Here is a 26,211-nt window from a genome sequence, read left to right on the forward strand (position 1 = left end):
AGTAAGGTTTAATTCTACCAAGACAATCTACCTCTTGTTGCTTTTCATCGCCATCAGTCTCCAATCTTGCTTTGGCATTAGTAAAAACCGACTGTAGAACAATACTATCTTCGTGTATCAGCGAGGCTTCTTCGTTGTAAATTTGTGCATTTTGGCACAACAGCATAAAGTCACGTTCTAAGTCAGCCATTTCTGTGTACTAAAGTTTTGACTTAATACTTAATATAAAGTCAATTCTCTCGTTAAAATTTACCTTCCCATCTTCTATACGTGTCATAATTCTTAAAATATCAATGGGTTTCTTAATTACTTCGTAGTAGTCCGGGTAATCTTTTCTTGGGGGTAGCTTCATGAATGGTTCGCTCAACAAGCGACCGTCGCTATGAACACATGAAGACATTGACATTAAGTTTCGTAATAGGATAGACTTTCAAATGGTATTGTATTTAAAATCATACAAACGATCACCTCCTGAAGTGTATCAATATGTTATTGAAATACGAAAATTACATTTTAATTACCTGTCAGTATATTTGGTTACTACAGTCATCAGTTTCTTCATTTGTTTCTTAAGACGACTTTCTTCCGAAGGTTTCCCTTTTTTCTTCTTCATACTCGGTCCTGGATCGCTTTAAATTAATTTAATTGAAAGGGTGTCAAAAAGTATGGTAATGGCCATAATTAAAAAAAAAATATATGTACGTTCTTGTCAATACCCAAACTTATGTGACACTACTATAATACACTGCGTGACATAGAAAAGAGAACACCCCGTAAAAATGATTTGATTTAAATAATTTTTAGTATGCATGTTGTTTACGCCAAAACAAATACTTCATTAAAAAGTTGAACAAATTTAATTGTTAAAAACTAAAAAAAATTTAATAATTTGTCGGTCCTCCGCGGTGTCTTATACATTCCTGTACACGTCTAGGCATGGATCTAATGAGGTGATTGATGTCCTCTTGGGGGATCACATTCCAGGCTAACTGGACAGCATGACACAGCATCGCTAGGGTTTGCGGGGGATGGGGTAAATTATGCAACCTTCTACCTATAATATCCCATACATGTTCGATCGGTGAGAGGTCTAGAGATCGAGGTGGCCAAGGTAGCAAATTGACTGCATTTTGTTGGAAGAAGTCCATAGTCACTCTAGCCACATGTGGTCGTGCATTGTCTTGTTGGAAAACTGGATCAACAAGAGTTTCCAGATAAGGCATAAGATGAGGTTCCAGGACTTCTTGGATGTATCGCTGGGCTGTCATACTGCCTCTGACGAAAACTAAAGGTGATCTGCTACCATATGCAATGGCACCCCAAACCATTACCCCAACAGTCTGATGGACATGCCTCTGTATTGCAAACTGAGGATCCCATCTTTCACCCCGTCTCCTTCGTATTCTTGCCCGACCATCATGCATACCGAAACAGAATCTGGATTCGTCACTAAACACGATATTATCCCATTCCAGAGTCCAATGTATCCGTTCTTGGCACCACTGTAGTCGATTTTGACGATGATTTAAGGTGAGGGGTAACACGAGATAGGGACGGTAGGAAATCAATCCAAAACTTCTTATGCGGCGATAAATGGTTCGTATCCCAATGGGCCTTCCATACTCAGCGAACCACTGATCCGCCAGCGTCCTCGACGAGACGAACCTATCTCTTAGGGCCATAATTCGGAGTCGGCGATCTTGGCGTTCTGTAGTTCTTCGAGGTCGTCCAGTACCTGTTCTTCTGCCTGTTTGCCCTTCTTCGAACCATCCCTGACAGCATCTCACTATAGTGTTTACACTACGGTTCAATCTAGTGGCGGTTTCCCTAAATGACAGACCAGCCTCTCGTAGACCCACTATTCGACCCCTCTCAAACTCGCTCAATTGATGAAAATTTCGCTCTATTCTGGTTCTAGGCATATCTCTACGCAGTTTCTAAGCACACTACACTCCAATAAATGTTATTTTCCAGTTGTATTGTTGATATTTTATTGCAATTTTTATATTTAAAAAAAACCTAAAATTCCGAATAACTCGTAAATACGTAGATAAATATGAGTGAAATTTTGATCGTTTCTGCTATACATATAAACAAACATGCATACCAAAAATTATTTAAATTAAACCATTTTTACGGGGTGTTCTCTTTTCTATGTCACGCAGTATATAATAATGTAGTATCTTATGGATACATTTTACGGCTTACATAAATGAAACTATAAATGATAAAAACTAGATGGATGCTACAAACCAAAATTACCTGTCAGAATCTTCACGTTTACGCCTCTTTCCCCTCTTTCTCTTTTTGGGTTCTTCTTCCTCTTCATCCTCATCATCGTCTGATTCATCTATGGCCTATTTTATTTTAAATTAGAAATTATTATATCTCGACTTGAAATATGAATATACCTTCATCCATTCTTTTTCAGTCAAACTGTCCGTGTAATCAACTTCTTTTCTCTGTCGAGTTCCTCTGCCCATAATCACATCGGTATCTTCATAATTCCATGGATCGACCTATAAGAATATGATAAAAATTAATAGAATTTTACCCATCCTCAAGTTTTTTTGTAAGACTTTTAATGCCGAATATGTTGACTAATTGAAAACCTTTAAAATTAAAAATCAGGACGTGGGGAAAATCGCTCACTTGTCGCATTATAGAGAATTGACAATTTTAAGCTATACAATAGATATATTAAAATAAAATTTAAAGCAAATAATAAGCCCACCTCATCATCTTCCTTAACGAGCCACTCAGGTAACTCCGCCTCTTCAATAAGACGAGGTTTACGGGCCGTTCCCAACTTCGCTTCTTCTCTTCGTCTTTCTAGATCCAGTTTTTGAAAAAGTTCAAATTCTTCTACCGATCGGGCTACCATTTGGTTGACGGTTTCATCATCAGGAACTTCATTTTCTTCCTAAATAAATGAGAAAACTCTTTAAAATTGAAAAGTCAAACTATATGAACAAAAATAATACAAAAAATCCGATAAAACTTTTTTTATGTAGACTTTTTCTATAAATCACAATCGGCACATATTTGATTTGCTTTCTAAATTTTCTATTTATTGATTGAACTCAGATGATTTTTTTAAATGAAGAAAAGTGATGAAACGCTCTGTACTTAATTCTGTATGTAGCTTGACTTAAGAACTTAAGATCTTGACGATATAGTGAATAGAATGAAAACTGTATTACAAGTGAGGGAAGACAATTTCATCGTATACCTCCTCGTCATCACCATCTTGATGCAAAATCGTCTGCAAAAACTGCTGTCTTTCTGTCCCTGTAGATTTCTGATCAAACATTCCGGCCTGGATAACCTTTTCGTCCATGTTCAGTTTATACCTTGCGGCAGCTAAAATACGCTCTTCAACCGAATTAACTGTCATTAATCTCAGTACCCTCACTTCGTTTTGTTGCCCGATACGATGAGCTCTATCTTGGGCTTGCAAATCCTAAATTTAATTGTTTCATTATCAAGATTACAGGTAACATCTTCCAAGTTTTACCTGATGTGGATTCCAGTCCGAATCGAAGATAATTACGGTATCAGCGCTTTGCAAATTGAGACCTAGACCGCCGGCTCTTGTGGATAACAGAAATATGAAATATTCACTGTTTCTTGCATTAAATTTTTTCAATAATTCCCCTCTATCTTCCGCTTTGGTGGTACCGTCTAAACGTAAATAAGCGAAACCTCTAAAATAATTTTAGAAGTATGTAATGATTGTTTTATTGTACGATGGAAATTGAGCACCTATAGCTTAGATAGTCCTCCATAATTGTCATCAGTTGCGTCATTTGGCAGAACAACAGAACTCTGTGATTCGTGGGTTTTAGTTTAGGCAAAATTCTGTCCAACAGCTCAAATTTGCCAGAAGCGCGATAAATATCCGGACTAAATTTATTTTCCAAATCATTAATTTCAAATTGGATTGACAGTGACAAAGTTCCTACCCAGAAATAACACCTCCAGCGATCCCCACGTGGTCACACCACTTCTCTTCAATGTGCTGGAACATAAAAGGATGATTGCACAACTTTCTTAATTGAACGATGGTGTTCATTAACGCTTTAGCTCCGCCTTTTCCCTTGTTGCCTCTTTCGGAACCATCAGTAAGAAGGACGCCCTTACCTTGCATATGTCTGAAAAATGTAATTCATTCGCTAACATTAAAATTTTGTAAATAGTAAACAGCTTTATATACGGGCTGTCAAATATTTTGGAGAAATGTTCCCAAATTTGCACACGCTTTATAGCCTTCTGATTTCAGAGAGGGAACAATAGTTGTTGAAAGGATTTAAGAAGCATTGTTGACATATTATTCTTACCTGTATAATACTCGTTGCAAGCCCGACATATCACATTTTATAATATATTCGACTTTGTCCGGCAACTGCGATTCGACTTCCTTTTTAAGTCTGCGCAAAAGAAACGGTCGCAATACTTTGTGCAAACGTCGAATGATCAAAATTGTTTCTTCTTCGTTCAATTCAACCTAAAAGCGTGTTTGCTTTCCATTAATAAAAGTCAAAAAAACTACAACGTTGGCTTTTCAAAAAGATTCAACAGAGAAATGAATAATCGTAGAACTGAATGTCTTTATTATATGTAAACCTACCTTTTCACCTGTGGTGGCAAAAGGCGCATTAAACCATTGCTCAAATGTAGAACAACTCTTAAAAATCGACGGCAATAAAAAGTTGAGTAAAGCCCACAATTCCGGCAATTTATTTTGCAATGGTGTACCGGTCAGAAGCAATCGATGGGGCGCCATATAGTGAGTATTTAGCACTTGAGTTAGTTTGCAATGATGGTTTTTCATTCTATGTCCTTCGTCGATTATCATGTATTTCCATTGGAGCTGCAATTGATGTACGAATTAAAATAATTATATATGTAATTAAAGAAAGCTCTTTTTATGAGTCAAATTTTGGTCCATTTTATTGTTTAGTGTGTTATACAAAATTTCGATGTATTATCGATAAGGCAATTTTTTACAGAATTTCAAGTATAATAAAGTAAATATGACGTATTTCTAAAATAATTTACTATCTGCACGTAATTTAATTTTGAATGCATTGACGCTAATTTTAGATGTGTTTTATAAGCAAAAAAATGTTAATCTTACTTTAGCTAAAACTCCCTTATCCTTGATAACATACTCGTAAGTGGTCAGTAACACATTAAACTTAGTGGACCTCATCTGTCCTTGTATTTGTCTACGTCCACCTGGCGATCCCTTATATGAAACCACAATCACAGAAGGTGCCCATTTCTCGAATTCCAACACCCAATTTGACAGTGTTCTTGAAATCAAAATAAAATCAGTGCTATTTATGGTAAATCAAAAACTTTTTGATGAAACTGCACAGTATTTGGAACAATTCTCTATATAATGGTGAAGCTGCAAGTACCCATAAAAAAGCAGTTTCTGGTTATAAAGGATGATCGACGGGAACCTGACGGTTTTGAAATGAGCTGTACACGGTTTCCGTCAGTCACCCTTTATATAATATAATAACTTCTGAATGTGGGATTTATTCCAAACTTCGTTAAGCAATTTGAGTCCTAGTCTGATAGGTAAAAGTTGGGCAACTATTCAATATTAAGCTATGAATAGTAAATGTTATTTTTATTCAACTGACGAATAAAAGTATATCAGTTTTAACTTCCTATTTCTTAAGCGTTAAACGTTAGGTAAATATTAAATGTTTCGCGCGTTACTTACGACAATGGGACGATGATCAAAAATGGTCCATTCACTTTTTTCTTCTCCATTAAATAAGTTACTAATCCGATGGTTTGAATTGTTTTCCCGAGACCCATCTCGTCCGCCAGAATTCCGTTTAAGTTGTTATTGTACAGGGAAACAAGCCACTCTAAACCTAAAACCGTTTTATTCTATTCACACTTGATGGTCGTACAAAACCTTATACAAACCTTTAACCTGATACTCCTTGAGCAAACCGTTTATCATAATTGACGCCTGCTCAGTGACGATTTCGTGAACCGTATGAGCTATGCCATAGTAGCTCTGTTCTTCACCGATTTTTTTATGATATTCGTCGTCCTCTACTTTCGCTTTCTTAATCAAAGCCTTGGCTTTGTCTTCTTCGGTTTTAGGTTCTTCGTTGTCTAAATATAGAAATTGACCTTTGTTTATACATATAAACAAATACAAAATGCGTACAGGGTGTTATAAACTCGATGCATTAGCATTGCTGTTATTGTAATGATATGAGATAGACAGTTGATTAACTTGAAGAAAAGTTGCAATGAAAAACATGAAATGTTTAAGTCTGCCACCTTGCCATTGCTATTGTTCGCTTATCAATATTTCGATGTAGGTAAATTAGGTTAAAATAAGGAACGTTGGTTCGGTTGGGTATCACTAATTATGGGACACCTTATATTATTGTCTTATAAATATAAAGTCTTCCATAATTAATAAGTATTAAATCTTGTTTAGTACCTCCTTCGCCTTCATCATCCTCTTCATCGTCAGTATCAGCAATTTCCCATCCAGGGTTCTGCTGTAGCCAAGCCTGTAGTTGGCTCATCAAAGGAGCACCGTCTCCAGCTATCTTCTTACCAGTGGCAAGTTCTATTACCGTAATCGGCTTATCGGAATCTTGACTGCCGTCGTCGCCGGGGATAAGAACCCCTTCTGCAGCTAAACGTTTCAATTTGCGCTAAAATACCATCCCCAAATATCACCTGTAATTTAATTCAACAAAATTTAATCCTTACCTTTTTGCGACGTTCTTCTTCGTGTTGCTTTTTCCGTTGCTCGATTTTGTGCTGTTTGACCATCTCGGTTAAACTCGCTATATACTCATCGGTTTGCGACAGTAAAAATGCCAATCGTTTATCCTTCTTTTGATCGATCAGTTTTCTGTAACCTTCTTCGTCTTCCGCCATCAGTCTAAAAAAGAAGACCATAGAACTATGCACATTTTTTCCTGGAAGTAAAACTTCCAGGATTCGCCTTTTCAGAAGCAACAATAGATTGGGAAATATGCTTTGTAATTCCATAACACTCTTTAAAGTGTTAGAATATATAGTTTAGTACCAAACATACCTTCTCATACGTTCCTTTTCGATCCTCTCTTGCTCCTTCTTTTGTTCCCTTTCAGCATTAGCGTGATAATTTAAAATAGCTTTATTAAGCTTCCCAATCCTCGCCTGGTGATTTCTGTGAAAGTCCTTAAAATCTTTGCCGTGCTGAAGAACTGAATTCAAGAATTCTTGATGCTTCTGTCGCCTCTTGCGCTCCGCCTCCAATTTCTGTTGTTTCTCTAACTTTTCAGTAGCTCGGGCTTCTCGAAGACCCTGTCTCTTGGTTCTTTTGTACGCTTTCATATTTACTGCTGTTTCCAAGGTGGTGTCCCTCCTAGTGCAGGCTATAATTTCAGTTCGTAACTGCCTTTGAAAGTTGAGACATCGCAAAGCTCTCAGCTCAATTTGTGCCTGAATACGCAGTTCCTCAGACATATCTGAGGGCAAGTTGGTCAGTTGTTCCATGCGAACTGCAATTCTGGCTGCAACCCTTAGGAAATCAAAAAGATTTCTTGAAGCCATCATATGTTGTGTAGTAAAGAGAATTTTACCTATTTTCCCTCTCTTGCAAAAGCATTATGGGATCAAGGCCTACAGGTTTAGGAACAGTGGTTATTCTTGCTTGTTTCGGATGTAATATAGTACCGGTAGGTCGGGGTTGCTGTTGTTTATAGGGCTAGAATGTATAAGGCATGTATTCTCAATACACACAAAATTGTTATTCTGATTTGAGTCTACCTGGCGTAGATTTAATTTTAAACATTGCTATGCTTTCAGTGCTCAGCTAGACATAATCTGACGCAGTAAATGTTGTATATTCAATGTATTATTATGACTTGCACCGGTGGGTAAACGGTTTCCTAAGTACCTTAAACTTACAAGTAGGTATTCGGAATACAGCGATTTCCTCATAACTAAAACCGTTTTTTAGGCGCGACTCTTGAAGGTGCAAAACGCGTTCATTTTGAATGTCATTATCTCAAAACCAATGAATGAAAATACAAATCTGAACATGTTGTAATATCCGAAATATACTTGAAATTTCAAGATGATTCCAAAAATGTCTAAATATAGTGGGTGTTTCATTTTAAATTTTGATGTTGTCATTGGTTTCAGGTACCACTGACAAATCTGCACTGGTGAAAGTATTCTAAATATGATCTACTTTGGCCGTATACCAGATTTGAGGCCGTTTTTTAATTTTCTAGAACTTTAAATAAGCCACCTATCGTTAATCACCCTATAAAATAGTGCAACCTTCCTCTAATTTGAGCGATGTTGTATCTTACACCGATTCAGAAATATCAATGGTGGTTACCACCCCAGCTACCCTGAACTAGCCTAAAGAGTCATTTAACATATAAACCCAACCGATTCTCCCAATCGATGTCAAAAGTCGCAACTTTTACTGCTGCATTTTCAAAATTAAAAAAAAAAAACATTTTCAAATCCTCAAAAAAAATTTGAATAGTTCGTTTGTTTTGGCCCCAAGATTAATAATATACCAAAACAGTTAATTCAGATAAAGAATTGAGAATTGAAAAAATTTATCTTTTACTATCTGTCATAATTAATTACTCGGTTCATGTAGGATTGTTACCTGACAAACTTGCCCAGGCGGAACATGACCAGGATGTATATATGCCCCTGGTGGAGCCGGTGGTGGCCCATGAGGATGGGGCATCGAAGGCGGCCTCATCGACTGAACAGGTGAGGGCGGCATCGACAGTGGTCCCGACATATCTTGGACGGCGCCCTCCATGTTTGGGTCTCTTGAGCCGTCCTATGACAGCCCCGTCAATTTAGACACACTTCTAAGAGGTCTTTTGAGCGTCCACTGAAAGCCAGCCATGCAAAGCTAGACATTTCCTGTTAAGTGTTTTCGATTCAGCTCAAATTTCAGGTTACTTGACTTTTTTTTATATGGTATTACTTCACTATTGCTGCCACCTCTACTAAATTATTGATAATTACATTTTCAATAAACCACAACCACTACCGAGCATTATTTATCTCGAAAGCATAGCAATCTTTTATACTTTAGCTATTATGAGCTACAATTTCTAGTCTACTAGAAATACAGTCTACTAGGCATTAATACTACAGAGTTCTAAAAGCAACTAACAGTACCTGGCCTGGTGGTGGTGTGGACGATTGCAATGGCGAGCCATCAGACCGCTTTCCTTGAAGAGCCATCAAAATTTGTTGTGGGATCGGTTGATTCCTCGCCAAGTATCGATAAGCCATAATCTGATTCCTAGCAATGTATACATCTTAAAAAGACAATTAGCTTAACAGACTTTAGGACAACCTTAATTGAGTCATTTGAATCTGTGACAAAGCCGCGTTCCCGTTGGCTCTCGCTCTTAGCGCTAGAAGCTGTGAATACCTCGGGTCTTCCTGCATCCCCTTCTCGTCCATGGAGTCAATCGCAGACTGTAGAGCTCTCAAATTCTCTTGTCCCTGATGGGGTTGACCTTGCGGTGGTCCTAAATCCATAAAGGTATTGACATATCACGACACGACAACTATCCTGGGTCCTTGGTTAACAAATTATTTAAGCAATGGACGTCTTCAGCAGAGTCAACAGTTCTACAACTGTTTCGGGGACAACAGGGAATCTTCCATAACTAGCCGAAATGCACGAAGTACAATAAGTAGATAGGTTTTACCTGGGGAAGTGCGATGATTAGGAGACGGGTGTCCTTGGGGTGCGTGCCCCTGAATGGGCTGATGGCTTTGAGGAGGCATTCCTAAACTCAAATTCGATCAACGTCGTAACTTAATTAGGACTTCGAAATTAATACCTTGCTGAGGATGACCTTGTGGTGACAAATGTGGTGGAGGGGGGTGCATTTGTCCCTGTGATTGGGGCGATATTAGATGTCCTTGACTCTGAGGAGAAGAGCGACCTTGCATCGGGTGCCCTTGATGTGGCTGTGGTCCGGGGTGGCCTTGCATTTGATGAGGCTGAGCTTGGGGAGGGTGGCTAGATAGTTGATGTCCTTGGGAGGGAGGGGGGTGACCCTGCTGAGGGTGCGGTTGGTTGGGATGTCCTTGCGGGGGATGTGGTGGAGGTCCTGGGGACGGTGAACTCTGCAAGATATTACGATATTCTTCACAGATTTGTAGTATTAGAAATGAGTAACGTTTATATCACCATGTTATTATAATATGAAACGTTATCAGTTACATAGAAGCATTAAAGGGAAGGTCGCGAATTAACTGACTGAATTTGACTCAAGTTTGTATGTTCGACTAAGCGCACAGTTGCTTCAGTAATTAATACATTTGATAGATTCAGATCTGTAAAACTGCACTATTAACAAGCAATCGTATTGTAAATAAAACGACGGAGAATCGATAATTTTTAAAAACAAATTATATTGTGAGACCAATTGCGTAAGTAGCAACAAATTTTTCTTTTTGCCTTATCTAAAAACAAACGCGATAACCCGTTTTCGCTCATAAAAAAACAATTTCAATAGTTATCTCGGTACTTATTAATCACTATAATAGGTAATTTCTACTAGCTCGTACGGTCGTTGGAATTCCATGTCTTGGTGTTAAGCGTTCAACACAAGTACGGTGAAATAAATTCGAAATATACAAGGTGTAACATCATCAAAGAAATATTTCAGGAAGTCACGGTAATTTACAAAATAATAAAAAATGGTAACAGACTCATGGTCAAAAAACATCCTTTTCGATATACAGGGTGACAAAATTTCACATCTGTTCTTATATTTTACGTTTTTCTCGTGTATACTTTGAGTTAATTTTTTTTCATTTCATCCACCTATTCTCTCTAAGATCCTATAAAACAAGTGTCAAAATCGTCGGTAATCATATACATAGTGTATATCGTAAATGGTGCGTTTTTTGATCACGGGTCTATTGTCATTTTTTATTAATTTGCAGAATACTATCGCACCCTGAAATATCTCCATGATGATATGTTACTCGTTGTATATTTTAAATGGGTTTGCGTAATTGAATTTTAGGTTTGGTGTTAAATGGCACTAAGAACAATCTCGTGCAGTATTGAAAAACGTGTAAAAAAATGAATAATTTTCCATAATCTACTTTAACGAGTTGAAAAACTTTTATAGAAACTAAGAGATAAAGGGGGGCAATAGAAAATAACACTCCTTTTTTATTTCGCTTCACTTATTGGATTCACTGCGAAAATACGTGAAACTCAAGTGAAATGATTAAGGTTTATTTACTCAGATAATAATATTTATACTCATATAAAATAGTTACAAGGCCGTAAGTGGTTGGTACACAGAATCGGCAAAATTTGTTTAGAATTTGTTTATTTTGTCACATTGTTACACTGATTGGAGTGTAATACTGTATCACCCTCTAATACAGAGTGTCCGAAAAAGCATTCCAATCCCTTAACCACAGGTTTCCTAAAGCACCAAGAAGTCTAGCGGTAGCAAATTGGATTTTTATTTCTGAAAGCTCTAAGGTTACACTAATTGTTAAAGTTCAATTATCTTTTTTTCCTTCAATTTTGGAGTTATTGTATGGAAATTTGAAGATTTTACAACTCATTGGGGTCTATATAAACAGATTTTTCAATTGTTGATCTAAATCCGCAGGGTGATATTTTGTCTAAGATTAAGCCCCTTTTCTATATCAACCTTTTTTCATTGTACGTCAATGTTCATTTATTTGCCAATATTTTAATACCTTGCTCAATTTAGAAACTTTTGATCTCTTGCATTTGTTCAGTACTTGCCACCGTTTTCAAATTATTTACAAACCTACCAAGAAATGCATATGACTGATACTGTTTAGGGTGAGAATTTGGTTCCTCATTTAGGTTCCAGTATTCTGACAACAGACAATTACAAAGATTTAAATTTCTCCTTTAAAATTGCCAATTTAACCGACTTTCGAACTCTGCTAGTTACAGAAATCCCTGTACTGAGTATCTACGAATACCCCCCCTGTAATTCCTACTAGATCATTGACTTCATAGCAAATTATTTATTACTTCAGTTGGGAATCATAAAATCAATTATTTACCTTTTCATTTATCGCTTTCAGTCTTACTATGACTTTTGAGGAGATACAAGGCTATTACAACTTTATTGTAAAAGAAGTCAGGGATGCCGGTGAGGTAGGAGTGTTTAATGGTTTTGCAATAGCAGAAACTATATCTAACAATACTTATCCCCATTTTAGTACTTCCTGCAGTCCAAAAATGAAGCAATAGCAGTAGAGAACAAGTCTGTCCACGAGCTAGTGACCAAGTATGATAAAAACATAGAGGCACTCTTGGTTAGCAAAATTAAAGCCAAATATCCCAATCATAAGTAAGTTTCTAGCAAGTATTTCTAGGCATAAAAGAAGCTCTAAGATAACGCATAAACTTCTAGATTCATCGGAGAAGAAGCGTCCGAATTAGTCAACACAAAAATAACCCTCACCAATGACCCCACATGGATTATAGATCCCGTGGATGGAACTACTAACTTTTCGCGTAAAATACCCATGAGTGGCATTTCCGTGGGCTTAACCATAAACAAAGAACAAATACTAGGAGTGGTGAACATACCATATCTCAATGAATTTTATTCGGCCTTAAAAGGCCACGGGGCTTTCTTGAATGGAGAAACAATTCGGTGTAGTAATATCACAGGTAGAACCAAATTTCGGATTGCTGATTAAATTTATTAGAAATGTTGTAGATCCGAAAGAAGCTGTATTGTGTTACGAAATAGGAGCGGCATCCAGGTCCGCTCAACACCACAAATTGATTATGTCAAGACTGAACGTACTAATGAACGAAGTACTTGCGTAAGATACGGGCTCGATAACATATGAAACATATACATTTAGAAAATGTTCAGGGTAAGGTGCTTTGGATGTCCGATTCTCAGCCAGTGTTATGTAGCTTCAAGGAAACTGGATGTCTACCAATGTGATGGTTTACATCCTTGGGACGCTGCTGCTGGGACCATAATTGTGAAGGAAGCAGGGGGATCTGTGATGGAATCTTCGGGTAAAAATAGCTTCTGCAATTAAAATCTAGAGAATGATGAATATTTTCGAAAACACTAACTCTCTCCAGAAACAAGTTTTTATGTATTTTTATGATGTTTTCTTATTAAGACGATGATACAAGGCAACCAGAACTTTTACCAGTTGATTGTCTTGAATTAGTATGTGTCCTCACACTACAGCTGCTCAACATTGTTTTAACTTTTGCGCTGCTTTAAGTCAAACAGAAAGGCAGGAATTTCGCCGAAATAATGGCCTTCACTTTTTTTACCACCTACAGTAACAATAGATGCTTTTTTTTCACTCACAATGTCTGAAGATGACTCGTTTGGAGAATAATCCTTCTCTAACACTCAATTTAAAAAAAATGTATTTGCCCAAATAATGGTTTTATTATCATTGTCTGAGTACTAACAATAAAACTGAAAGTAATGCGAATGATGCAATATGATGCAGGTGTTGCGCTAGATTTAAGACTTATATCAACACCTGTGTTCACGCAATGATGCATGACAAATTTCATCTACATATTATAAATTTATTGAAATCTTTTTGTAAGATATTCAACGCAAATTTAAGTAAATTACACATCAAATATGCATAATACACTCAAGGAAAGAAATGAAGAATATCGGAAATCAATCACCATAAATTCACCTGCTTTATTGGACTAGGACCATACTGAATCCACTTATGGTAGCAAAACAGTATCATAAAAAGCCCTTTATAATCAAATCGGATATAAAAGTGTTTTAATGATTGAACAATTCCTTTCTAGGTAAGACGTTCGATCTCATGAAGCCCAATTTCTTGGTGAGTGCTACGCATGAATTGGGCGAAAGAGTGGCTGCAATAAACAGAAGTGCCAATGAAAATTGAATTAATTTAGTGATAATTAAGGTCCCTACATAGATTCGAAAATTATAAAAGCAATATAAATAAATCATGAGCCCCAAAATAAGAATTTTGAAGCAAAGAGTAACGAATGATAAATCTTTGGGTGTCGCGTCTACCTCTGCAATACTTAAGGACACGCCGAAATACACTGCTCAAAACAATTAGGGGATATTGCAAAATAAAGCTTTAAAAAATTTTTTTGTCACAGGAAATACTCCAAAACAAGTTTTTATTTGCATGTTAAGTTTTCTTCAGCATAATAAAAGTGTTTTACACTGTACAGGCTTATTTTGACCGCTTGAGACAATATTTAATAAAAATGTGTACAGTTGTGCATTAAAAGGTCACGGTTTATAAAGGTAAATAAAACTTTCTGTTTATTAATTTGATAAAAAAACTAAATTTCAGTAATGAGTATGATCTCCTCTCGCTGCTAAGAAAGCTTGGCATCTTGATGGCATTGACTCAATCAAGTTAATGAAAATTGTTTGTGGAATTTCATTCCACTCTTCAATTAGGGCATTTCGAAGATCTGGAATGGTTCGAGGTGGCAAATTTCTGCTGGCAACACGTCTTCCCAAAATATCCCAAGCATGTTCAATTGGATTTCCATCCGGAGAATTGGCAGGCCATACCATTCTCTCTATACTCATTTCTTCCAACCAGTTGCTCACGATGTTAGCACGATGTGGACGAGCATTATCGTCCATAAAAATAAACTGATTGCCTATTGCTGCAGCATAAGGCATTACAATAGGTTGTAGAATTTCATGAAGATACCTATGGGCATTTAAAGGACCATTGTCGATGAAATACAGATCTGTATGTCCACCAAGACTAATTCCTGCCCATACCATTACGCCGCCGCCTTCAAAAGCAGATCTTTCTCTTACAAAATGGGGATTGTTTCGTGTTCTGCGTTCACGCCAAATCAGCACACGTCGATTATCAGGTTCCAGAGTGAACCTAGACTCATCGCTGAACAGTACCCGGCTTCAGTCATTATGGCTCCAATTTCTGTGAAGCTCGGCTCATTCTTTTCTTGCTCGTTTGTGCTGCATCGTTAATGGACTACAAACCATAGGCTTTCGGGCATAATGTCCGATATTATGCAGCCTATTCCTGATGGTTTGAGAGGACACAAGCCTTCCAGTGGCATTAGCAAACTCACTCCTTAGAAGTTTTGCATTGAGATGTCGATGTCGCCGAGTCAGCAGATGGAGAAAACGGTCTTCCCTTTGTGTTGTGGAAGATGGTCGACCTTGTCCAGGTCTTCTTCTTACATTTCCCGTTTCCCGAAACCGATTCCACAGCCGCGAAATCACACTTTGACTCACATTAAACAATTCGGCAACATGTACTTGAGTTCGCCCTGCCTCAAGTTGCCCTATTGCTCTCCGTGCCTCACTTTCGGTTAATTCATGTTGTACGTTCATTGTACGAATAAATAAAAATGAAAGACTTAAACAACTTATTCGTAAATGCAAAACTGGACTAAACCGTAAGCGGTATAAAAATGCGCTTTTACACCGTTGGTGAAAAACTAAATCAAAACCTGCAAAAACGACAAAAACCTAGCGAATGCGTTATTTTCGTATTGAATCCTGTTGTACTTTTATTACAATAAGAAACTGTGCGAAAAAAAATTGAATAAATAATTTGTTTTCATAAATAACATAATATCCCCTAATTGTTTTGAGTAGTGTATTTGCCCAACAAATATTGAAAATTCTCATAAAAGCTAATCAAAAAGTATTCACAAATATTTGTTCAAAAACGCCTAACCAATTACACCTATTTATTGTTTTTCTTTGAGGATGAAAGTAATTATTTATGCACCCAGTTAGAAAATAGACAGTTTTGCGTAATAACTGGAAACCTGCGGATCGGGCGCAGTTTTCCCTCAAGATGGTGTCTTTTATTTCCATTTCAAGAGCAAACCTACCCTAGCAAAGCAGTGAAGTTTGTGCGGTGTGTTTTGTGATCTCAGAAAGGCATTTGACTCTTTTAACCAGGAGTAGGAAATGCTAGCATGTGTCAAAGACATGTCTTGGATACGTTCATCTGTTACTTATTGTCAATGTTAGGAGTTTGGTGGTAGATAGTAAATGGCTTAATCAACATCCTACTTTTAGAGTTCACCGTCTATTTTGACATTTTCTTTTCAAATGATCACCTGTTGCTAATGAACATTCAATCAAATCTGCTACAATTTTTCCGAGAACTACTTCTAAAAATGACCTTAATCGCTTACATAACCATTGTATATATATGTATTAATATTAATATGTTACTTTATGTATGTTTTAATACGTTTTCAAATGTGCAATTTTCAAGCATTTTTTTAAAGACAATTAGCCAAGTTAATAACTTATAGGAAAAACTATGGCAATAGGCAGTAGTAGAAGGGAAACCCCCATGAATAACAATGTGGCTAAAAAAAATCGCCTTCAACAATAGACCGGCGATACACGGATCTTTTCCGTATAAAATGCCGGTTTCGTTAAATTCTCTTGAATTAATCATTGGTTCTCTCTCCTTATTATTATTTCATTAATAGGCTTTGTCGGAAAAATCTAATTTTTAAAATAGTGTCAATCGCTCATTAAACCGATTTCAGTCGGATAATAAGTGTTTGAAAAATGACCGAAAGTGAGATTCAGAGTTACTTGGACTTCGTTTTGCCTCTAGTTCTGACATCGGGGAAGGTAAGCCGAGGTGTGGTCCAGAGCAAACGTTTTTTAGTATGTGTGTTCATGAAACAAGAAGATTTAGACGTATTTACATTAGTGTCAATGTACATGTCCTTTTACCATATTGACTTGTCCTTAATGGGGAACTGAACAGTTGAATGGAACCTGTTCCTTTCTTGGACACGTTTTCTGCAATATTAAAACACATACCGTACACTGCATATGATTATGTAATGCACTTTTTAAACCTGATTTTTCTCAAAAAGAGTAAAAACATTAATTTTTCATACAATTTCCAGTACAGAAGTAGCGGGATTCAGAACCAAAGCTATAACATTATATTTTGTTAGTGGATTTGTGCTAGTTTGTACGTGGATATTTCTAATTTGAACAGAATTTCAAATAAGTTATAAAATTTTCAACATTAGCAATTAACTCTAGTATTTTGGGTTCAAGGAATTGTTAACTGTAGACGACATAAACATCGAGACCAAAAATGGAAACTCATGGGATTTGGTCACCATGTATGATAGGAGGATAGAAGATCTGCTTATTGATAAACTTAAGCAGAAGTATACAGATCACAAGTACGTATAAACATAATTGCAGAAAATTCATATTACAGTCGTGTGGTTATATTATATTCGGAATCTTTGACACACTTTCATGTGTGTTGAGCTTAACTAAATTCATTAACGTTTTACAAGGGTATTTAGTGCTAAAATACCTTTTATTGAAGATATCATATGACCTACCTTACCACTTAAAAGTATTAGTTATGATGCCACAACTGTAACACATGCCATTAATAATTAACTTGTCAACACTACGTACAGGGTAGTCACACTTAGACTGTTTTCAAGCTCTATCAAGTACATATTGAAACTTAACCCTGGAAATTTATTTCAACATGTATTTTCTCAAATCAAATTTTCAACAGAATAAAAGGGAGATACACACAACACAAAAACATAAAAATCGGTAACTTCTCAGTGCATGAAATCGATAAGCTTCTTTGCCTCCGTAACTGAAATTGAACTCAAATCCCTCCTGTTAATTAATTGCATTTAATATAATTCTGATTTTCAGCTTTATAGGAGAGGAAGAGTCATCGGCCAAGAAAAACATCGCAACCCTCACAGATCGCCCTACTTGGATCATAGATCCCATAGACGGAACGGCAAACTTCGTCAAATCCATGCCCTTAAGCTGCATCTCAGTGGGCCTCACCATCCACAAAGAACAAGTACTTGGGATTGTGTATAATCCTTACATGAACGAACTCTACACAGCCCTAAAGGGCAAAGGGGCATTTTTAAACGGTCGCCGCATTTACACTAGTGGAGAAACTGGTACGATAAGGACTATTATCATTTACAGTTAGATTAGAATAAAGAAATTGTAGAGCTGAAGAGGTGCTTATTTGACTATGAGCTGTCCTTAGCGATTCAAAATGAGCAGCTGAGGGATTTATATTTGAACAGATTGCACTACATTATCAGCAAAATTTCGGGGTAAGAACAGTTATACTAAGCGTAGCTTCAGATATGAACATTTAAAACTTCTTTGTAGAATTCGTACGTATGGGTCGGCAGCTTTAGGATTATGCTACGTGGCTTGTGGAAGAGTTGATGCTTATCAGTGTGATGGATTGTTTCCATGGGATGCTGCAGCTGGTAGTTTAATAGTCAGAGAAGCCGGAGGGTACATCACAGACACTTCCGGAAAAGAGTTCGATTTAATGAAACCCAACTTTCTCGCCACGGCCACAGAGATTTTAGCTGGACAATTTATGAAGATAGAAAGGATGGCTGATAGCTTGCTATATAAAAATAAGGAGAGCAAGTTTATAGTGGATGAATGCAAATTTAACGGACAAAAAGCGAAATGATACATTTGTAGAATTGTTGAAATTAACAATATTATTATAATTAAAAATATATAAATGACCTTTTTATTTAGCTAATTTAGCCAGACGTTTAAGTCAATAAGCGGTTCTCGCACAATACACAAATAGACTGACGGCCTTACCTTTATTAATCCTTAAGAACACACGACTTTATTTATTTTTATTAGTTTTTAATAGTGGCGGATAAAGGGGCAAGTGTGTTTCTATGCAAATTCAATTCATGTGAGCCCGGATCTGCTCACAATTTGCTAAAATTACATCTCCTGTTTTTCTTTTGGTTCTGGTTATCGCCTCAAAGTTGCCACAGGTCACCATTGCTTTTAGTCTAATGGAACGAATTTTTTCCAATTATAGAAAATACCTATAGCACAACTGTATTCACTAAATCATTGGCTTATCACGATTTCTTAAGATCCAGCAATTTTCCACATTTTTCCTTCTATTTGAATTGTTGGGTGGGTTTTACCTTAAGATAGTCATGATACGTTTGCCACAGGTTTTACTAACTTCAAATCCACATTTTTCAAATTACAATCAGAGGCGGATCTAGAGGTAAGTGGGCCTTCGAGCAGAGCCCCGATCTGTGCGAACATACGTCGGGCATTACTGCTGTTTACAACAGATAACGCATAACCCAACCAAATAAATTCGCACGACCTTATTTCTTTTAAAAACTTTCCCAAATCCATTGAATATTATGTTTGAACATGGCAGCAGCATAAAATCATCACATACGTATATATACTTAATTAAATAAAATAAAACTTAGTATGCTTGCTTCTATTTAAAAAGCATCTCAAATCAGTTTGCTATCTAAACCAGTTTCCTACGTTAGCAAAAACGGGAGATCTTTGGTTTTTCAGTATAGAAGAAACATGACTTTTAAAGAACAAGTTCATGAATACTATGAGTTTATAGTTCCGTTGGTGTTGCAGGCTGGAAAAGTAAATATAGTACAACTAGTATTAAAAATGGAAGGTTCGACAATTTTTTTTAGATTTTAACAAATGCCGATGAAATTGAAATTGAGTTTAAACAAGAAAAAATATGGGACTTGGTCACAATATACGACAGGAAAGTCGAAGCAACCCTCATTCACAAAATAAAGGAACAATATCCGCATCACAAGTAAGTAAAAACCTTATACAAGGATTGGAATTAATAGGAACTTTTTGGTATTACCTACTCACCATTAGAATATATTAAAGAACAATAGTTACTAGGCTAAGCCAATTCAGCAAAATTTCCCATTTTTAAGGCCCCCCATCATTAAGGCTTGCTAAGCCATAGGTTAAGGTTGATTTTCGTAAACCGACCCTGGTATATTACAAAAACCCATAAGGGTTTTTGTAATAATATATATAATAATTATTAATCTTAGATCTGCGACTGAGTAGTTTTAATAGCATTTCTTAGTTTTTGATTAATTCGAAAGATTCAGTATTGACTCAAATTTTCTGATTTTTTGACTACCCACTTGGAATTAACTATTTTAGGACACATCGGAATTTTTAACTCATTGAAAATAAGCAATTTTGAGTGTTTTTTAACTGGACTGAATTAAGGTATTTTCCGAGTTTTAAAAAAATCCCATTTGCAGGAAATGCTAAAAATTCTCACCATATTTAAACAGTATGTTCCAAATAGAGCTCCATGTAACATTAGTTTTTAATTTCAAAACAATATCTTGAACACTACAAAAATATGTATTTTTCTTCGCCTCTTTTAATTTGAATTTAATTGCATCTTTTACCGTTTCCATAACCCACAGAGTAATCGCTTTATTTGAAACATCCTGTATACGGGTGCAGACATTATATACACTGTGAAAACCTTTAATTAGGCATATTGGAGAAGAAGAGACTGAAAGGAGTAACACTGCACTTAAACTAACCGATCATCCCACTTGGATCATAGATCCAATTGATGGAACTGCCAATTTTGTGAGAAACATGCCTATAACGTGTATCTCAGTGGGGCTCACCATCAATAAAGAGCAGGTCTTAGGAATTGTTTATAATCCATATGCCGACGAATTGTTTACGGCTATCAAAGGGGAGGGAGCTTATTTGAATGGGAAACGGATTCAGACTAGTGGATGCAAAGGTAAGAACTAATAATATCCGTAAATTCGCAGTATCTCAAGAGAAGAATGTTTCATGTTTACATGGTCAATATGCATATTTTAAAAGCCATTAATTCTGATTAATTATCGTTAAATAACCATAACCATGTCATGTAAAAAAACCTGTTATAAACCGCATAATTGCCACTATTTCAGAGATACAAAAATCAGTGATGAACTATGAAATTAGTATAGCAAGGAGGAATGAGTATTTTTACAATTTATACTTGTACCGACTCAAACACTTAATAAAGATTATTCAAGGGTGAGTGAAGAAAAATTTGAGAGAAAATTAGGTACGAAAGAGGAGTTGCTTTCTAGATTCCGCTCATTGGGTTGTGGAGTTTTAGGACTTTGTTATGTAGCTTGCGGAAGAACGGATGCATATCAATGTGACGGATTGTACCCATGGGATGCAGCTGCTGGTACTCTGATAGTAACAGAGGCTGGAGGATATGTTACTGACTCATCAGGTAAAATATGGACAAAGTGATAATAACAATTACAGCAAGACTGTAATTTTGAAAAGGGGAAATGGAGTTTATTTTTAACATCAATCGCGAGGAATTGATTTTAAAAATTCTCCAGTTTCTCAAAAGATCGCTAGGAGGGAGTAACTCCAAAAAATATGTTAAATATCTAGGAACATTTGATATCGCGTCCCACCTTTAATGTTTTTAATGCATTATAATGGAAAGATGGCCATTTTTGCACTTTTTTACCACAATGATGAAAAATCTATTTTCAATCCCTGAAACAAAGACGGTTCCAAAAATGTAAGGCAATGTCATAATTATAAAAATAAATCAATTTGAATCAACGTGTTAAGTCACGCCACATGCGACATTTATAATTGGCTAAAAGTACTATTTATCGTAAAAATGAATAAATGGTATTTCTAGGAAAGGAATTCGACCTCATGGATCCTAATTTCTTGGGTGCAGCAACAAAAGAACTTTCCGATCAGTACATGAAAGTGGAAAGAGAAGCAGACGAGGAGCAAATTAATGCGGTCAGACAGAAAAAAGGATTTGTGCCATGAAAATAAAACAGCAAACCTTGTGCAAATTGTGATAATATTTTGAATGCTAATAAGTTTTTATCCAAATAATACTTGTGTGTTAACTTCATATATTTACATGAATACTAAAATGCAATAAAGAAAGTAACCATTAGACGTTCTATCTAAATCCTTGAGCATATAGCTAAGAAAAATTGAATAGGGAGCATTTTTTTAACCACAAATGCGTTACCGACGAAAGCACTTTAAACATATAGCGATAATAATTGTTTCGCACTAACCTTGGATCAGTCAGACAGAATCACTCGTTATATGCTTAATTTAAGCATAAAAGTAGGTCTGTTGCAGAATATCGAATCAAGGTTTCTAGGGTATTAATTGCCATCTGATTCTACAGCTTTATTGTTAGTGAGTAGTTGAAAGTGAAGCTAGAAAATCTATCAAGAACGATGAGTGTTGAAAAAATAAACGAATATTACAATTTCATTCTACCGACGGTATTACATGCAGGAAAGGTACTACGTATGCATGTTGTAAGTATTATGGGCACATGAACAATAATTCTAGGTTCTCTTAGAGGCTAAAGATGTCAAAGGAGAGACTAAAAACGGTGTTGATTGGGATTGGGTTACTGCATTCGATTCAAAAATAGAAGATCTACTTAACAATAAGATTAGAGAAACATATCCCGAGCACCAGTGAGTAAAAACAAGTGGCAGCGAAGCACAGATTGACCCCAAAGTGAAGATTTATAGGTGAAGAATCTACAACAGGAGACGTCAGTCTGACCGACGACCCAACATGGATAATCGATCCCATAGATGGTACCGAAAACTTCATAAAAAAAATGCGACTATCTTGTATATCTGTGGGAATGACTATTAACAAAGAGCAAGTATTTGGTATAGTATATAATCCTTATATGGATGAGCTGTTCACTGCAATCAAAGGGCAGGGAGCTTATTTAAATGGAGAGAGAATCTTTGTTAGTACCCAAAAAGGTTTGTTTACATTGGGAGTACTAGAAGATTTTCTATCACCTGTTGCTTTCAGACCACACCCAATCCTTTTTCAATTATGAAGTCAGTATGGCCAGAGTTGGAGACTATTTTTACAATCTTTATATGTTCAGATTGAAACATTTGATATCCAAGATAATGAGGCAAGAATACAAATACTGTTTATGAAAAAAAACTATATTATGTTAGGCCTGCAATTTTAGTTTTAGATGTTTGGGATCTGCAGCTTTAGGGTTATGCTACGTTGCCTGTGGGAGAACAGACGCCTACCAATGTGATGGATTGTATACCTGGGACGCTGCAGCCGGAACCTTAATAGTTAGAGAGGCTGGAGGATATGTGGTGGACTCATCTGGTAAGACAACAAGGGGAAAAATTAAACAAAACAAAATTTTTAATTTCAGGAAAAGCTTTTGATCTCTTGAAACCAAACTTTTTGGCAACGTCAACTAAGGAGTTGGCCGATCAATATTTGGAGATCGAACGTGAAGCCGATATTGAAATGCAAAATAGTGTAAAGAGTAATAAAATATTTACACCTTGATATTAGTGTTTTACTTTATTTCTTATTTAAATCTGGGAACAGGGAGGAAGGAATTTCTGGGACTTTACTGGTTTACCACTAGAATATATGCAGACCTTATGACGCGTCTTTTATAGTGTTGCTTGTATCCATCAGCTTAACCATCTGAAATTTAAGTATTACTTATCATTACATACCTAAGAATAGAACACGCTTCGTAGTAATTGTGTAGAATAACCCACATAGAACACATGTAAATAAAAATATTGAGAGCTTATTAAAAAAAAAATAATAATAATTTAGGAATACCATTGTTTTGAGCAACCCTGTATACATACCAACAATTTTTCTTTGTGTCCCTAATATTTCTCTATAACTTAAAAATATAAATCATATTAATATTAAATGTTTTCCCAGCACCAATAATAATAATCGCGAAATTTTTGTTAAATGCATTGTTCGGCCACACTGTATATATTATTTCAACTTACAAAAAATCTTGGCTCACCATGGAATGCAGGTATTTTTCTTTCTCCTAAAGAAATGATAGATAGTGACAGTTGAATGAGTGAGGTTAAAGCTTCGGCCAATGTTTTTCTAACCTCAAACGTTCTGTTATATTGTTTCTCGGGATCAGGCGTCATTTTGCGGGCATTACTTTATATCCGCAAAACATGATGACAGACATGATGACGTAACCCGAACTAACCTGAAAGTAACTGCGACATCTGTCCTCCGAACAGAACATCAAAGCAAAGAAAAAATATGATTCCTAACTCTTGCAGAAAATGTCTTTCCGCACCCGTTTTTTCGGCCAATATTTATTTTTGAGCTTTCATCAATCATAACTATTTGTAGTTTTATGCGTTTTAACAAGAAACGTCCAAGAAAGTTTTCTATCATCACAAACAATGCATGGACGGCTTTAAACGTCTTTACCTTGAACACATTGTATAGCGGTACTTTTTCAAATTAAATGAAAAAAAAGTTACGAATTTAATCCCAAAAATACTGGGAACTACATTTCATAATTTCGGGCTCGTCCCGAATGATCAGGCACTAATGTAATTTGTAAGATCGCGTAATTATATTCCCGATCTAAAATATTCCCAAACCAACAGTGGTCACTTCGGCTGCAATCGCACCTCTTGGCATAACCTGTACAACACAATATGAGCAAGAGTACTTACCTCTCTATGGGGAACATGACCACCACCAGGCTGCGGATACTGATGCGCACCCCCACCAGGTCCCGGAGGATGCCCTTGGGGCAGTCCCATGTGGTGTCCCATTTGTTGCTGGTGACCTTGGCTTTGGCCGTGTGGCATATTTGAATGACTTTGGGGGACCGGCGACGGGGCTCCTGGTGAATGCATAGGATGAGATGTAGGCGGTGGAGGACCCAAGTTGCCCATATGATGCCCTTGAGGTTGCCCCTGGTGATGTTGAGGTGGAGGATGCATGTTATGACTCTGAACATGAGGAGCCATTCCATATTGAGGCATATTATGTTGTTGTGGGGGAGGGCCATGTGACGGTGGTTGATGTGTCGGATGTTGGGACATTCCTGGATGTGCCTGCTAACAAGGAAACTTTGGATGAAAATTTTATTAATTTAACTCTTCTATATTAAAATTGACAAAATGCTATCTGCTTTCATCTCCACGCTGTAAAATACAATAAATAAATTAGTGATACCAGGAACCCGTATAGGTATCTGGATCAGGAAATAGTTTGAACCAATCCAAAATTGGCACTTTATGCATTTTAACGTTTAAAGCTCTTGCCATAGTCCATAGAAAAGTCAGTTCTATTTTCAAACTCAGTTAATGATATTCACCTGCATATGAGGTGGAGGATGTCCAGCCTGACTTGTTGGTGGTAAATGTGGTTGATGCAAAGATGGGCCCACTGCATGTGGTGGAGGATTCATGTGTCCTCCCATTGGAGGAGGTTGGTAAGGGCTATGAGGTGAATGTGGTGGAGCAGGGCTTTGCTGAGTTGGTGGACCCATGGGGCTAGGCGTTTGTGGTGGAGGCATTGGACTATTTTGGGGAGATGGGCTTGTCATGACTTATCTAAAGTAGAGATGATATGGTTATAGTAAAAACCTTAGCCAAAAAAGTTATAGGCAAATAACCTTGCCGCAACAAATATACAAGGTAATGTCTTTTTGATAGTGTTATGAAATCAATTTCCCTCCAATATCTAAGAGAAATTTTATATGATTGTTTCATGGTTAACTTGTTTTCTTTTAGAAATACAGGGCGTTTTTGAAAAATCTTCCATTTTGATATGATGCCTTATTTTGGATTTTACAGAAGATAGAGGAAAAATTTAAATGGTAATTGTATGGATAACAATTTTTCAGTTCTCATATAAAGTAGTTTTGTAAATGGAACACTCTGCATATTATTGGTTCATTAAATAAGTCTCCTTTAGCTGATCACAATGAAACAACAGCTTTGTAAAAAGGAATAAATTGTTTTTCACATATTATTGTTGTAAATACCACTGTGAGTTTGAATATTATTGTTTTTCGAAGCACAGAGTAGATTTTCTCAGATGTATACAAAGGATATACACATTTTTCTTAGAAAGTGCAATTTACTAGGTGACCGATAATGAACACTGTGGCACAATAGATCTGCTAGGTCACAATACAAAGACTGTTTCAGGACCACTTATACAAGATAAATTTCTAGAGTAAAGGCGACTATATTTATTCAGATTAATAAGAACTCCATGTTAAAGCTAAGACTTAACATTAGCCCTTCGATCCAAAATTTAATTTGACAATCGAGTTAGATGTACGAAGAAGAATACACCAGATGATGCATTGATTTGGAAGAGTACAATTTATGCAACAAAATTCATTTACTTATTGTAAATTAAAATCAAGTTAACAAAAGTATTGAGGCATTTGATGCGGTTT

The 26,211-nt window shown here is 36.4% G+C and overlaps 5 protein-coding genes across 13 annotated transcripts in view; 4 read left to right on the forward strand and 1 right to left on the reverse strand.

Moving 5' to 3' along the window:
• Positions 1-26,211, reverse strand: part of LOC136415939 (ATP-dependent helicase brm-like) — a 28,337-nt gene that overhangs the window by 1,877 nt on the left and 249 nt on the right. For 2 of the 8 annotated variants that reach the window (XM_066400858.1, XM_066400855.1), the window contains exons 2-27: positions 25,117-25,354; positions 24,467-24,856; positions 9,879-10,167; positions 9,744-9,824; positions 9,383-9,560; positions 9,202-9,328; positions 8,672-8,854; positions 7,623-7,747; positions 7,094-7,561; positions 6,763-6,937; positions 6,485-6,704; positions 5,953-6,147; positions 5,741-5,897; positions 5,141-5,318; positions 4,631-4,873; positions 4,341-4,507; positions 3,966-4,154; positions 3,766-3,906; positions 3,518-3,707; positions 3,233-3,463; positions 2,735-2,923; positions 2,412-2,519; positions 2,263-2,357; positions 522-629; positions 254-380; positions 32-199 (exon numbers count right to left, since the gene is read on the reverse strand). In XM_066400858.1, the coding sequence (XP_066256955.1) occupies positions 32-199; positions 254-380; positions 522-629; positions 2,263-2,357; positions 2,412-2,519; positions 2,735-2,923; positions 3,233-3,463; positions 3,518-3,707; positions 3,766-3,906; positions 3,966-4,154; positions 4,341-4,507; positions 4,631-4,873; positions 5,141-5,318; positions 5,741-5,897; positions 5,953-6,147; positions 6,485-6,704; positions 6,763-6,937; positions 7,094-7,561; positions 7,623-7,747; positions 8,672-8,854; positions 9,202-9,328; positions 9,383-9,560; positions 9,744-9,824; positions 9,879-10,167; positions 24,467-24,856; positions 25,117-25,347 (4,953 nt within the window). In that variant the 5' untranslated portion in view covers positions 25,348-25,354. Of the gene's footprint in view, positions 1-31; positions 200-253; positions 381-521; positions 630-2,208; positions 2,358-2,411; positions 2,520-2,734; positions 2,924-3,232; positions 3,464-3,517; positions 3,708-3,765; positions 3,907-3,965; positions 4,155-4,340; positions 4,508-4,630; positions 4,874-5,140; positions 5,319-5,740; positions 5,898-5,952; positions 6,148-6,484; positions 6,705-6,762; positions 6,938-7,093; positions 7,562-7,622; positions 7,748-8,671; positions 8,855-9,201; positions 9,329-9,382; positions 9,561-9,743; positions 9,825-9,878; positions 10,168-10,231; positions 10,368-24,466; positions 24,857-25,116; positions 25,355-26,211 lie in introns of those variants that run through there. The other 6 variants (XM_066400856.1, XM_066400857.1, XM_066400860.1 and 3 more) reach the window with 6 other exon arrangements.
• LOC136415944 (uncharacterized) lies at positions 10,370-14,023 on the forward strand. Of its 2 annotated transcripts, none has more exons than XM_066400866.1 (7): positions 10,370-10,473; positions 12,133-12,205; positions 12,271-12,401; positions 12,465-12,727; positions 12,777-12,885; positions 12,939-13,090; positions 13,868-14,010. In XM_066400866.1, exons 2-7 carry the CDS (start codon positions 12,140-12,142, stop codon positions 13,966-13,968), a joined length of 822 nt encoding a protein of 273 aa, XP_066256963.1. In that variant the 5' UTR covers positions 10,370-10,473; positions 12,133-12,139; the 3' UTR covers positions 13,969-14,010. The 2 variants fall into 2 exon arrangements, with proteins under 2 accessions (XP_066256963.1, XP_066256964.1); XM_066400867.1 differs by lacking the exon at positions 10,370-10,473 and adding an exon at positions 10,622-10,654 and having other exon boundaries at positions 13,868-14,023.
• LOC136415941 (uncharacterized) lies at positions 15,986-18,616 on the forward strand. Its single transcript, XM_066400863.1, has 6 exons — positions 15,986-16,003; positions 16,547-16,694; positions 17,136-17,266; positions 17,769-18,031; positions 18,085-18,193; positions 18,252-18,616. Exons 2-6 carry the CDS (start codon positions 16,629-16,631, stop codon positions 18,568-18,570), a joined length of 888 nt encoding a protein of 295 aa, XP_066256960.1. The 5' UTR covers positions 15,986-16,003; positions 16,547-16,628; the 3' UTR covers positions 18,571-18,616.
• Positions 19,369-21,876, forward strand: LOC136415942 (uncharacterized). Its single transcript, XM_066400864.1, has 6 exons — positions 19,369-19,532; positions 19,586-19,716; positions 20,432-20,694; positions 20,870-20,978; positions 21,035-21,186; positions 21,616-21,876. Exons 1-6 carry the CDS (start codon positions 19,464-19,466, stop codon positions 21,753-21,755), a joined length of 864 nt encoding a protein of 287 aa, XP_066256961.1. The 5' UTR covers positions 19,369-19,463; the 3' UTR covers positions 21,756-21,876.
• Positions 22,092-23,343, forward strand: LOC136415943 (uncharacterized). The gene is made up of 6 exons (XM_066400865.1): positions 22,092-22,249; positions 22,302-22,432; positions 22,482-22,735; positions 22,788-22,896; positions 22,957-23,108; positions 23,158-23,343. The coding sequence occupies exons 1-6, from the start codon at positions 22,184-22,186 to the stop codon at positions 23,295-23,297; spliced, it is 852 nt and encodes a 283-aa protein (XP_066256962.1). The 5' UTR covers positions 22,092-22,183; the 3' UTR covers positions 23,298-23,343.

This window comes from Euwallacea similis, chromosome 21, assembly GCF_039881205.1.
Source record: "Euwallacea similis isolate ESF13 chromosome 21, ESF131.1, whole genome shotgun sequence".
NCBI classification, from domain to species: Eukaryota; Metazoa; Arthropoda; class Insecta; order Coleoptera; family Curculionidae; genus Euwallacea; species Euwallacea similis.

Excerpts from the sequence above, each read along its gene's own strand:
- LOC136415944 (XM_066400866.1), top strand. The coding sequence starts at position 12,140 with ATGACTTTTGAGGAGATACAAGGCTATTACAACTTTATTGTAAAAGAA. Across the intron at positions 12,402-12,464 it reads GCCAAATATCCCAATCATAA|ATTCATCGGAGAAGAAGCGT; the intron begins GTAAGTTTCTAG and ends ATAAACTTCTAG. Across the intron at positions 12,728-12,776 it reads TCGGTGTAGTAATATCACAG|ATCCGAAAGAAGCTGTATTG; the intron begins GTAGAACCAAAT and ends GAAATGTTGTAG.
- LOC136415941 (XM_066400863.1), top strand. The coding sequence starts at position 16,629 with ATGACCGAAAGTGAGATTCAGAGTTACTTGGACTTCGTTTTGCCTCTA. Across the intron at positions 16,695-17,135 it reads TAGTTCTGACATCGGGGAAG|GAATTGTTAACTGTAGACGA; the intron begins GTAAGCCGAGGT and ends TTTGGGTTCAAG. Across the intron at positions 18,194-18,251 it reads ATTATCAGCAAAATTTCGGG|AATTCGTACGTATGGGTCGG; the intron begins GTAAGAACAGTT and ends ACTTCTTTGTAG.
- LOC136415942 (XM_066400864.1), top strand. The coding sequence starts at position 19,464 with ATGACTTTTAAAGAACAAGTTCATGAATACTATGAGTTTATAGTTCCG. Across the intron at positions 19,717-20,431 it reads GAACAATATCCGCATCACAA|GCATATTGGAGAAGAAGAGA; the intron begins GTAAGTAAAAAC and ends ACCTTTAATTAG. Across the intron at positions 20,979-21,034 it reads TTAATAAAGATTATTCAAGG|ATTCCGCTCATTGGGTTGTG; the intron begins GTGAGTGAAGAA and ends GTTGCTTTCTAG.
- LOC136415943 (XM_066400865.1), top strand. The coding sequence starts at position 22,184 with ATGAGTGTTGAAAAAATAAACGAATATTACAATTTCATTCTACCGACG. Across the intron at positions 22,433-22,481 it reads GAAACATATCCCGAGCACCA|ATTTATAGGTGAAGAATCTA; the intron begins GTGAGTAAAAAC and ends CCCAAAGTGAAG. Across the intron at positions 22,736-22,787 it reads CTTTGTTAGTACCCAAAAAG|ACCACACCCAATCCTTTTTC; the intron begins GTTTGTTTACAT and ends TGTTGCTTTCAG.